Source organism: Furipterus horrens, unplaced genomic scaffold (genome assembly GCF_987537825.1).
Source record: "Furipterus horrens unplaced genomic scaffold, mFurHor1.1.pri manual_scaffold_2, whole genome shotgun sequence".
Lineage (NCBI taxonomy): Eukaryota > Metazoa > Chordata > Mammalia > Chiroptera > Furipteridae > Furipterus > Furipterus horrens.
Window position 1 is genome coordinate 11733115 of NW_028327172.1, and position 12123 is coordinate 11745237.

Genomic DNA, 12123 nt, shown 5'->3' on the forward strand with positions numbered 1-12123 from the left:
GAGGGCGCTTTTTCCAGGGCCTCTAGCTTGTCTCTTCTCTGAAAGCCAAAGTCCCCTGGCTCCTCGGCCCTGTGCTGCCTTGACCTCACCACCCTGTTGCACGCGGAGGAAAGCTGGTATTAGTTGGCTCTAACTCATATGCTGAGCCATGTGGCTGCAGGCAGGCAAACAATGTCAGCAGCCCTGTACCTCATTCCAACAGTAGGCTGGACAGGGTGTTAGTAATAAAATACACAGACCTTAAGGAATCCATTTAAATCCAGGAAGAAAAAGTGTGTGTAAACCCCTGGCTTGGCACCCCTTTTCCCCTATAGGGGTTATTGGAACAGTACCACCATAGGGGTTGTTGGGGTAAGTTGTAAACCATCCATCTGAAAGATGGATGATTAGAAAGTGTGGGTGGAGGGAACCATGGGAATCGTACTAAGCCAGTGATTTCTGAAGCATGTATCTGGGACTTCCAGTTTCTGAATGGTCTGGAGTGTTCATAACCTAGATTCTGTGCCCTGTCCCAAGCCAGAATTTGGTAATTTGCGTTGTAAACAAACTTCCGAGGTCATTCTGATGCACAGCAGGGTTTTCCAACTATTAATCAGCTGGTGGGTGGCAGTGTCTGTGGGCCTGGAGGGCTCTCCGTGTCCCTGGGGCTTCAGCAGGTCTGGAACTTGAGTCCTAGCCTGGCACTATTGCGCTGTGGGGGTCAGCTCTGTAACTCCAAGGGGGCTGGTCTGGGCGGGGGTAAGCCCAAGAAAATGTGTGCCCAGTGGTGGTGACCTGTGACTTTGCCTCAGAGGAGGAGGCCTACTCTGCTTGGGTCCCTTGGTGGGTTTTACTTTCTGGAGGGCTCCTGCCCAATTCAAGGAAGTTGAAGACCACTTGTCCTTGCCTCCTTCAGTTTTGGCTGGAGGCTTGTGCTCCTCAGGCCTGTGTTCACAGCTGCATCCCACAGCCCTGATCCTGAGCAGGTGCTTGGCAAATGTTGAACAAAACTGGCCAGAAGGCGACCTCTGGCGAAGATGGAGGAGTAGACACATGCCGCGTCTCCCTCCACAACTAAGAAAGAATACAACTCCCTCAAAACTAGAGACAATCAGAAGTTCTAGAAAGTTGAGCTGCATGGAAGTCCATGCAAGGAAGTCCATAAAGAAGAAATACTTATCCACACAGGTAGGAGGGGTGGAGCCGGGGTGGAGAGGATGTAGTGTGGCGGTGGCAGCAGTGGCAGCAGCAGGCCAGTGGAAAGCGCAAACATTTTTTAAAATCAAGAGGAACACCGGGGGAGCACTCCCAGCACCAGAACACCGAACAGCTCATGGTTCCAGTGACTGCAAACCAGTGGCGGTTGGGGCGGAGCTAGAAACTGCTGGTCGCTCAGTAGAGTGCTTGTTTGAAGGGCCCCCACAGTCCTAGAACATCTGCAGACCCATCCACTGTGGGAACGATGACCAGGGCAACTGCTAAAGAGACGCTAGTCATATATGGAAGTGGGAGAAGTGCTTGGAAAAGGGGCGAGTGCTGAGTAAGCAGTATTGTTCCCTTTCAGACCCCTCCCCCACATACAGCGCCACAGCATGGTGAAACCGGTTGCCCTGTACTGACAAATACCTAACTAGGCTCTGCCCCTTACAACGTAACAGGTGTGACAGTTCTACCTAAGACACAGAGGCAAACAGGGGTCAAGATGAGGAGACAGAGAAGTATGGCCCAAGAGGGAACAGATCAAGGATCCAGTGGGAGAACTAAGTGACAAGGAGATAGCCAACCTAACAGATGTAGAGTTCAAAGCACTGGTGATAAAGATGCTCACAGGCTTGACAGATATGCTTAAGTATGGCAAACGCATAAGGGAAGAAGTCCACACAAAACCAATGGTGAAGGGAAGGACATGGGTTCAAATCAGTGATTTGGAATATAAGGAAGAAAAAAACAGTCAACCACTACAAAATGAGGAAACAAGAATTGGGAAAAATCAGAGGCTCAGGAACCTCTGGGACAACTTTAAACATGCCAACATCCAAATCATAGGGGTGCCAGGAGAAGAGGAAGAGCAAGAAATCAAAAGCTTATATGAAAAAATAATGAAAGACAACTTCCCAAATTTGGTGAAGGAAATAGACATACAAGTCCAGGAAGCACAGAGAGTCCCAAACAAGCTAGACCCAAAGAGGACCACACCAAGACACATCATTATTAAAATGCCAAAGGAGAAAGATAAGGAATCTTAAAAGCAGCAAGAGAAAAGTAGAGAGTTACCTACAAAGGGTTGCCTATAAGATTCTCAGCTGATTTCTCAAAAGAAACTCTGCAGGCAAGAAGGGACTGGCAAGAAGTTATTCAATGTGATGAAAAGCAAGGACCTGCAACCAAGATTACTCTATCCAGCAAAGCTATCATTTAGAATGGAAGGGCAGATGAAGTGCTTCCCAGACAAGGTAAAGCTAAAGGAGTTCATCATCACCAAGCCATTATTATATGAAATGTTAAAGGGAGTTACTTAAGAAAAAGAAGGTCAACACTATGAACATTAAAATGATGACAAACTCAACTATCAACAACTGAATCTAAAAAATAAAAACAAAAACAAACTAAGCAAACAACCAGAACAGGAACAGAATCATAGGTATGGGGATCATTTGGAGGGTTATCAGCTGGGAGGGGGAAGGGGGAGAAATGGGGAAATGGTGCCAGGACTAAGAAGCATAATTGGTTGGTACAAAACGGGGAAGTTAAGAATAATATAGGAAAGGGTGAAGCCAAAGAACTTATATGCATGACCCATGGACATGAACTAAGGGGGGTGGGACTGCTGGAGGGAAGTGGGGCACTGGGAAGAGGGGAGCAAAGGAAAAAGAAACTGGGACAACTAACATAATAAAATATACTTAAAATTTTTTAATAAAAAAGAAAGGAACTGGTTAGAAGGCTCTGCAGTGCTGACCCTTTGTGGCCAGGGTCTTTAAAGTTATGGGAACCTGGCCTTGAACCCTCTGAGCTTGTTTTTGAAGGCCCATTCCGGCTGTGAGTATCTCTCCTCTGAAAGGCTGTCATGCAAGAGGTAGACCCCTCTGCCCGTTATCAGAGGCAGGTCTCCAGGCTGAGTGGTCCTCTGGCCCCCACCTACTGGAAAAGCTGGGACTCCGCACCAAAAACCCGAACTCACCCCTTCCCTTCACCCCCTCCTCGGTCTAGTGGGTTTAGACTCACCACTTAGCAGACACAAGGGACTTTATTCACTTCACATTAAACTCAGACATAGGAGGCTTGAAGCAGTTTTTGAAAGTGGAATGGTCTCCTTGCCCACCCTTCATCCCATTATGACCAGTGGCCTTCCTCCAGTACAAGGCCACTGTGATGTCCTCCCTTACTTGCATCTCTAGTGTCACCCTGAGCATGCAAGGCCCTGCATGGCTCTTTCTGGAGTGGCTGTTGAGAAGAATCTTAGGTGGTGACTGTCAGTAAAAGGCAAAGGCCATGACCCTTCCTGGTGGCCTCAGTTCAATGTGCTGTCAGCCTGGGCCTGACTGAAGTGCAAGGGCTGACGGGGACAGGGAGAGGAGGCTAACTTGCTTGAGTCACTGCTTGGGTTGCCCAGTAGCAGAACCCCCATGGCAGGTCTTAGACTGGGGCTGTTATGTGGCCTTTTCCCCAGCAGAGGGCAGCATGGCACAGGGGCGGGCGAGTAGTTGTCGACGGGACCCTTCTGAGTCCTCAAGTCTCAGACTCGTCCGTCTCTTCAGTGGAGCCATCGCTGTCTGCATCCACTTTGCGGGCATGGTGGAGGGGTCTCCAGGAAAAGCCAGCCCGGTGAGGGGTCCGGGAAGGCAGGCAGCTGGCCTCTGGACTGGCAGTGACCGAGTTGACCAGGTCTGGGAGCTGGGCCAGCCTAAGGAGTAGAGAAGCCCAGAGGGCAGCAGGCTACCTCCTGCCCAGAGACCAGGACCTCCACACTCACTCCTGCATATGAATGAAACCGTGGGCTACCTTCCCAAGGGACTCAAACAGCGGCTACCTCAGGCATCTGCTGGCCCCTAAACCCTTCCCTGACCAATGGAGATGTTATGGACAAGCACTGTGCGACCCCATGATGCGGCATTGCCAGGTCCGGCTGAGTTTTTCCCCCACAAGGGGGCTGCGCCTTCCCACTTGACACTTACAGTCGCTCCAGCTCCTCATCCATGGCTGGGTCATGCAACAGGTCCCCTTTGTCAGGCAAAGCTCCTAGGAGATAATTGGGGGGCACGAAACAATCTGAGGGTCCTCCCACCAGGCTCTGGTCAGACAGCCCCATTCCCAGCAGGTGCGTCTGTGCCCCTCATCTTCATAGCTGCCTATGTGAGCTGATCTAAAAGATATGGGGAACAGCCCTGGCTGGTGTGGCACAACGGATCGAGTGCTGGCCTGCAAACCCAAAGTTCACTGGTTCAATTCCCAGTCAGGGCACATGCCTGGGTTGTGGGCCAGGTCCCCAGTTGGGGGTGTGGTAGAGGCAACTGATCAATGTACCTCTCACATGTTGACACTTCTCTCCCTTTCTCCCTCCCTTCTCCTCTCTAAAATAATAAAAATAAATAAAAGCTAAAAAAATTAAAAAAAAAAACGATATGGGGAACAGGTTTTAAAAGAAATTTAAGAGGAGTGCTATCAGGGCAGAGTTTCGGGTACCGCTAGATACATTTAATGTTTAAAACATTTAATAGCCTCCTGGTCTGGTGCTCCCCCCCCCCCCCCCCGATGTCTGGCTAAGCAGACATCGCCAGACCCTAAGGTCACCGCACAAACGGCAATCCCTTCCAAGACTAGGTGGTGGGTCCCGGGTTGGCGCGGGGGGTTTAGTCCTTCCTTGAGGCCCCGCAGTATTGGGCTGAAAAGGAGCCAGAGATACAGGATGTGGCCCAGGCTGACCACAAAGACCTCTAGGGAGGGTCCCAGGGGTGAGAAGAGAAGACTGGGTCAGGAGGAGCCCACACTCTTCTTGGCATGGCTGAAGCTACCAGGAGAGCTGTTCCATCTTTGCTGTCACAAATCTCTCTCAGCAGGCTTCCTCAGCCAGAAACTAAGGGGATCAATTCTTTGATCCTGGAGAAAGGTGAGGGGAGAGAGTCTCAGCTGCTCCCTGGAGCCCAGCCGTTAACAGTGGGAAGAAAGGTGGAGCTCAAGTTTGCAGACAGAAAGATTCTCACCAACCAGTTGCTGGGGGAGAAGAGCTTGCTGGTGCTCAGAACCCCGATCTGGCAATTAACAATGCTGGTCTCCAGAAAGCCTCGATCTTCAAGCAACCCATCTGGCTCTAGTTCAATTCCTGGTTTTTCCAAAGCCTTTTCACATGATGCCTCCTGGTTCCTTTTGCTCTAAGTTAGTGGTTTTCAAACTATGTTCCATGGCACCCTCTCATTTTGTGGTGGTGGTGGAGTGCCCTGACGACTAAAGAGCAGGCTGACAACTGTTGCAGCCAGGGACCGCCACATCTCTGTCTTAGGTCGCAGGTGAGGGCGGAGACCACATGCTTCTTCCCGTCTCCCACTCCACCCAGCACTAGTGTTCCATAAAAGTGGTTGACTGAGTGACTGTCCTTTTTAAAGGCCCTAGAAATAATGAGGGCATGCGGTTAGTCTAGGCTATGACTCAGATGCTAGTTAGCTTTTCCTTTTCTTTCCTAGTGGCTGTAATTGGTGGAAAGGAAGGGAGGGTGGTCAGTTTCCTAGGAGTGTCAAAGAAAACCTAAGCAAATTCCCACCTGCCACTCCCTCACTCTTGACTTCTGACTCCTATTTGTCTCCTTTCTATTCTCTACCAGTCAGTGACCTTGGCTTCCAGCCTCACTTGGCCTCCAGACCTGTGCATGACCCAAGATTAACTCAGGATAATGGCTGCCAGGTGGCATCATGGCTGCATGGGCTCGCAGTCAGTCCTGCTGGGGTGTGCGCTCCCATGTACCCCAGAGCACCCCAGTAGGCTCTCTCTTGAGTAAGATCTAAAGCATCTAGTCCAGTATTGGCCTGCTGTGGCTGCTATTTAACGAATGTTAAATTTCCTTCCTTTGACCCCATTCCCTCAACTGGCAGAAGGAAGGGGAACATGGTGTGTCTCTTCTCTGAGATTCCCAGCACACCTGGATCCCTCAAGGAGAGACAAAGAAGACCCCTCAGGCTTCCCCTAGGAGAGCAGCGGGTGTGGGAGGGGGTTTGGGGGGATGGCCCAGCAGTGAGAATAAAACGATGGACAGAAAAAACTGGGTCAGCGCAGGTATCCCCCCGCCCCCTTTTTTTGCTCCCTTTCAGACTAATCACATTTTTTTCCGGCTGGGAAAAAGGCCTCCCCAGACACACCTTTGCCCTTTTTACAAATGGGATCCAGGGCTTTTTTAAAAATTAAATTAATTTTTAGAGAGACGGAGAGAAACATCAATGTGTGGTTGGTTGCCTCTTGCGTACCCCCACCTGGGGACCTGGCCCACAACCCAGGCATGTGCCCTGATTGGGAATCGAGCTGGCGACGCTTTGGTTTGCAGGCCGGTGCTCAATCCACTGAGCCACACCAGCCAGGGCCAGGGCTTTTTGATATATAATCTCCAGAGCCCCGGAGTAAACAGCCCTAGGTCTGCCAGGCCACCCTCCAGACAGAACTGGGGATTCTATAGGGAGGGGCTGAGCACACCTCTGCCGTGGACAAGTGCTTCCTGTTGGGGCAGGGGTGGGCAGGGAAGGCTGTCCCCCCACATGGGAGTGTGAGAGGCCTAAGAGGGCACAGTCTTGTGTTGTGCACATTCTGGCTTCCCAGGCCTGAGTCTGGCCCTGAGAACTCACGGCAGATAGTGGTGCCCTCTCCTCACGGGGCCGGTCTGCCAACAGAGGCCAGCTCCTACAGGGCTTTGTACTGTGTGGCCAGAGGAGGCTGGCCACAGCGAGCTCCGGCTTACCTAGGGCTTGGTTGATTCCGTGATGCTTTGAGAGAGCCACAAGGAATCCATAGAACGTCAGTCTCTGAACGTTGCTCAGGACCTCTTTGACAAGAGCTGGGGGTGGGCAGCTAGGAGAGAGAATGCATGCTAGGTTCACAGATGTGCAAGTCTGAGTGTCCTCTTTCCACCCATACCTTCAGGCCTGGAGGACACTACAAAGGGACTAGACATTCCTGGGGGCCTGAAGACCCTGGGGTAGGATGGCCAATGGCCAGGAGCAAGGAGCGAGGCCTTGACTGTGACCAAAAAGGGCTGGCAGGCTCACCAACTGGTGCTTTCACTAGGAGGGGGTGGGAGGGAGGGGACGGGGAAATGGCAGTAGATAACAAACAGCCTCTTCTAGAAAGAGACCCAAAGTGGCTGCTCTGTCTCTAAGCGGACTTCGTGCCACAGAGGACAGCTTAACCCTCCCTTTCTGTAGAGGGAATTCTTCATACAGTGAGTGTTCCTCCCTCTCTCTAAAATGTCAAGGCCAGTCTATCTCCCGAGAAGGAGAAGGGGCCAAGCTGGTCATGTACAGTGGTCTTGCCCAAGGGAAAGCAATTCTCCCTAAGTGACCCGGGGAGCCTTGCTGCCAGCAGCCTGCCTGAGGGCAAACAGCCCTGTTCTAGTTGACACTATGACCATCAGGACCCTGGGAGCCCTGGACCAATGAGAACAGCCTGCCACAGGCCTGCGCCCGGGCTGCAGCCCACAACCCCTGGGCCCCGTTTCTCACCTGTACTTGTGCCGGTCACACAAGCTCTCCAGGCGCTGGTAGAACAGCGAAGCCTCAACCCCCTCCAGCATGCTGGGCTCGCCCAAGGGGGGCCGCTGGCGGTGCTGCCCTCTGGACGACGTTGGCACGATCACCGTGTTGGGGTTCTTGCCCGACAGCAGGTCCTGGTAGATAGCAGCCACACTCTCTAGGAACTCTGGGAACCAGGATGGAGGGGGCACTGGTCAGCCAGGGAGACACTTTGTCCCTTCACTGTGCCTGCCTTTCGGTTAGCTCAGCTCCACCCCAGTGCCAGTGTGCAGGGCATGGCGCGCTGAGATCTGGCGCCCTTGTAACCTTGGCCTCATGTAACCACCACACTCATGCGAGATGACACTAATATGTGCTTCAGCTCCAATGTCCCCTCTTCTGGGCAGCGGTTCCTAGACCACGTGAGACCCCCCATTACACACTCGCACAGCACCCTCTACTCTTCGTAGCATTATCTAGTGATGAGTTTTCTGAGCAATTGTTTGTTTACGCTGTCTCCTTGCTGGCATGGAAGAGCCTCGAACAAAGGCGGGCACCATGCCTTGTCAACTACCTCCCCAGCGCCTGGCACTGGGCCTGGCACATATTAAATCACGATAAATGTTTTTAAGCGAGTGGAGGCGTGCGTGCTCCCACTTGTAAGCCCCCTCTTCTGAGGCCACCTGCCTTTGTGACGCAAGAATGCATGTTGGAGCCCTGGCCAGTGTGGCTCGGTTGGTTGGAGCATTGTCCCATAACCGAAAGGGTTGTGGGTTCAATTTCCAGTCAGGGCACATGCCTGGGTTGCGGGTTCGATCCCAGGTCCGGGCATGTACAGGAGGCAGCTGACTGATGTTTCTCTCTCTCTCACACTCTCACATTGATGTTTCTCTCTCTCCCTTCCCCTCTCTCTAAAAGCAATGAAAACATGTCCTTGGGTGGGGATAAAAAAAGAATGCATGTTGGAATACCAGTGTGGAAGAGAAAGCCTGCAAGCAGAGGATTTATTAAACATTTGAAATCGATTTTGAATTTTAGTAGTCAAGGCATGTCAGTGAGCAGTGACCCAGGGCCCATCTCACTGCTGACTGACACCCACGGCTGGGCAGGAGCGACACTCGGCCCAACGCTGCTGTGAGAGGGGGGCTTGGGGAGGTGGCAGCGGGGAAGGCTCTCTCAGATTTGGCTGCTCCTGCTCTAGAGCCCAAGAGCTTTAGACAACGGGAAATAAACGCCTGGAGCTGTGAAGGGCAGGCGGTGAGACCCAGGCCCCAGACCCCTGCCTGACCAGGCCCATGGGTGGCCATCAAGACAACAGAATGTCAGGTCTGAGTGAGGCCAGGCTGGCTGGGCCACCAGTTGGCAAGAAGGCCATGTCCAGGCCTGAAGGACAGCCTTCTGTTTATTGGAAGAGCTCGTTTTAAACAAGTTTGTTTGTGGACATGGTCAGCAATTTCTAAACCCAACATTCCATTTGATGTGTGTGTGAGCTGCTATGCATTTGTATTTATTCATCTATTTTTATTCACCCGATTCCAGAGGGGACTTAAGGGCACAGCTGGTGTGCACTGGGGAGCAGGCTGGGGGTGTGAGGCAGGACTAGTGTGTGCTTATCTAAAGCCGTGTGGAGAGCCCTCCGGACAGGGCTGGCTTGGGAGGCGGCCCTCTGTCCAAGTTTGGGCTCCACCACGTATTAGCTCTGCTACTTACCTCTGTAAGCTTACCCCTTAAAGCAGGGGTCCCCAACCTCTGGCTGCGGACTGGTACCGTCCGGGCCTGTTAGGAACCGGGCTGCACGGCAGGAGGTGAGCTTGAATGTAATGCGCTTGAATCACCCTGAGACCATCCCCTCCAACCCTGGTCTGTGGAAAACTGTCTTCTATGAAACTGGTCCCTGGTGCCAAAAAGGTTGGGGACTGCTGTCTTAAAGGCCCTATCTCTTAGGGCTGTTACACGGATTAATGTCCTTAGTGCTTGCTATGCCAGGCACATACTAAGTTTTCGATAAATACTGAATTTGTCAGATATTGTAACAATGGCGTGTATTGCTGTTGTTATTGTCAGTATCCCTTAAACTGATTTGCTGCACTGATGACTGGTTTTCTGTGTCTTGCGGACACTGAGGAAGCAGGCTCTGCACACGGAATCTTGTGCCCACCAGCGACGAGAAGTAGACATCCTGTGGTGACCCGCGGAGAAGCACACCATGGAAGGAAGTGCGGGAGAGAAGCATGTGTGCCGGGCACAGAGACAGAGGGGGCAGTGGGGCAGGAGAGGGAGATGCGGTGTGACAGGAGCCACGTGCATCCTGGAGACTCTCACCTGAGTAGCAGAACTGGATCTGGAAGGCCAGGAGGAAATCTGAAAAAGACATGAGGCAGTCCATGGCATCGTCCATGAGCAGAATCCTGAGGGGGAGAGAGAAGTGTGTGTGAGAGAGAGAGAGAGCCATTCCTGGGGCTCTAGTCTCCCTCGGGGCAGCAAGACATTGGGAGAAGGCTCCCCAAAACAAGTTCCTCTCAGTCACCTCACTTCTTCATCAGTTGGGTGCTGCCACCACACTGAGCTGACCACAGGACCAAGGGCAGCTCCCAGTTTGGTCTCTGTGGATGGGGCACGAGGAGGGAGGAAAGGGGGCTGGGCAGCAAGGAGAGGGCACAACTGTAATGCAGCCAAGACTTCTTTTCATGCACTTAAGCAGCAAACCCTTTCATCCTGCAGTGAGGACCATTTAGTTCAGAATAAATACAGCTGATCAGAAAAGGCAAAAAGAACAGCCAAGAGGTTTAAAAGGGTCTTGGCAATGGTACTGAGATTGAATAAGCTCCCGAGGGCCCGAAGAGCTACAGGCACCTCCAGTCCTGGGACACAGATGGCAGACGAGGGAAGGGGGTACAGAGCTACTGGGGACTCTGCACTTGAGAGGGCCAAAGAACGCAACACATCTGGTGACATGACAGCAGCCACTGCTCCGTTCTGCCGTCCGCTCTCACAAGTTGACTGCCTCCTGGTTTTTCCTCTCTCCTGCTCCTCCCACTGCGCATACACTGCACAGGAAAAGGATCAGACCAAAGTCATATTCATACTCTGCTCAGGGCCTGCCCAGGGCCTCCTCAGAGCGAGAACAGGAGGGAAGGAAATGAGCACTCGCTGGGCTCCATCCATGTGCCAGGCAGGGTGCCAAACCCATCCACTGAAAAGGCGCTGGGACCCCAGTCGGTTTCTGACTGGGCCTGGCTGGCTTTATCTTTACACTTTCAAAAAAAAAAAAAAAGGTTTTATTTTGCTCTCTCACATATTTTTCTAAACCTCTCTGCACAGCCCCGTGACAGAGGGACCGCGAACTGGCAATAACATCAGCTCCAGAGCGCCAGCATCGCTCACCTCTGGGGAAGGGGCTTTAGAGAGACTGCAATGTGAGCAGCACCCCTGGAATGTTTCAAGGCAGGTGGCCCTGGTTTCCGATCTGCCCCGAAGAGTGAAAATGGTGGAAACAGGTATATACTTACTGAGTACCTACTTTATGGCAGGCCCTAGACAAGGTATTTAACCCGTATTAGATTTTATCCCACAACAGTGGGGCAGGTCTTGTTATCGTTTCCACTTTACAGGTGACTAGATTAAGTCTTGGAGAAGTTAACTTGCTAAAGTCACAGAGTTGGTGAGTCTGCTTGGCTCTACAGGCCGTGTGCTTTCCATGAGGTCACACTGCCTCTTTTAAAATAGAGTATACAGTATTCCCTCACTTATCGCGGGTATTACGCTCTAGACCTCCCCTGCGATAGGTGAAAATCCGCGAGGTAGGAACCTTATATTTATTTTAGTATTTACATATATTTTAAGGCTTTAGAAACCCTTCCCACACACGTATAAACCATTCCCAGTCCCTTATTAACCTTTTCCACACTTTTATAAACACTACTTATGTTCTTAAACATATTCTACACTCTTAAACCTATGTAACTTTAACAACATTTGTATACAGTACCACAAAATCCCGTGATAGAGCGAAAAATCCGTGATAAATAATTAAATATAATATTTTTAAAAATCCCGTGATACAGTGAGGCCGTGATAAGTGAACCGCGATATAGAGGGACTACTGTAAACACTAACCTTTATTCCTTAGTTTCTGTGGCTAATTTATATTTTTTATTTTCATCTATATCTGAAGATCTAGCTGTTTCTCATATATCTCTTGGGGGAGAAAAAAACTGCCCCAACTACCAGAGCTGAACATTAAAATTCTAGCTGGAAAAATTCAAGGCCAAAGGTTGGGAAGAAGCAATGCTGCCGAGGACCACAGGAGGGCGCCCTGGTCCCGCCATCAGTGGTTCCTGGGACCCAGGACTGAGGCACAGGCACGTAGTCACCCCGGTTTCTCACACGGGCAGACACAAAGGAACCGAGAGGGCACAAAGCCCAGATTCTATCTGGA

The 12123-nt window shown here is 51.4% G+C and overlaps 1 protein-coding gene across 3 annotated transcripts in view; it reads right to left on the reverse strand.

Moving 5' to 3' along the window:
* Positions 1–3207: 3207 nt before the first annotated feature.
* Positions 3208–12123, reverse strand: part of CSTPP1 (centriolar satellite-associated tubulin polyglutamylase complex regulator 1) — a 161546-nt gene continuing 152630 nt past the window's right edge. For 2 of the 3 annotated variants that reach the window (XM_090261785.1, XM_090261782.1), the window contains exons 5-8: positions 10008–10093; positions 7677–7872; positions 6917–7026; positions 3208–3883 (exon numbers count right to left, since the gene is read on the reverse strand). In XM_090261785.1, the coding sequence (XP_090117911.1) occupies positions 3630–3883; positions 6917–7026; positions 7677–7872; positions 10008–10093 (646 nt within the window). In that variant the 3' untranslated portion in view covers positions 3208–3629. Of the gene's footprint in view, positions 3884–4154; positions 4219–6916; positions 7027–7676; positions 7873–10007; positions 10094–12123 lie in introns of all 3 variants that reach the window. The other variant, XM_090261789.1, reaches the window with a different exon arrangement.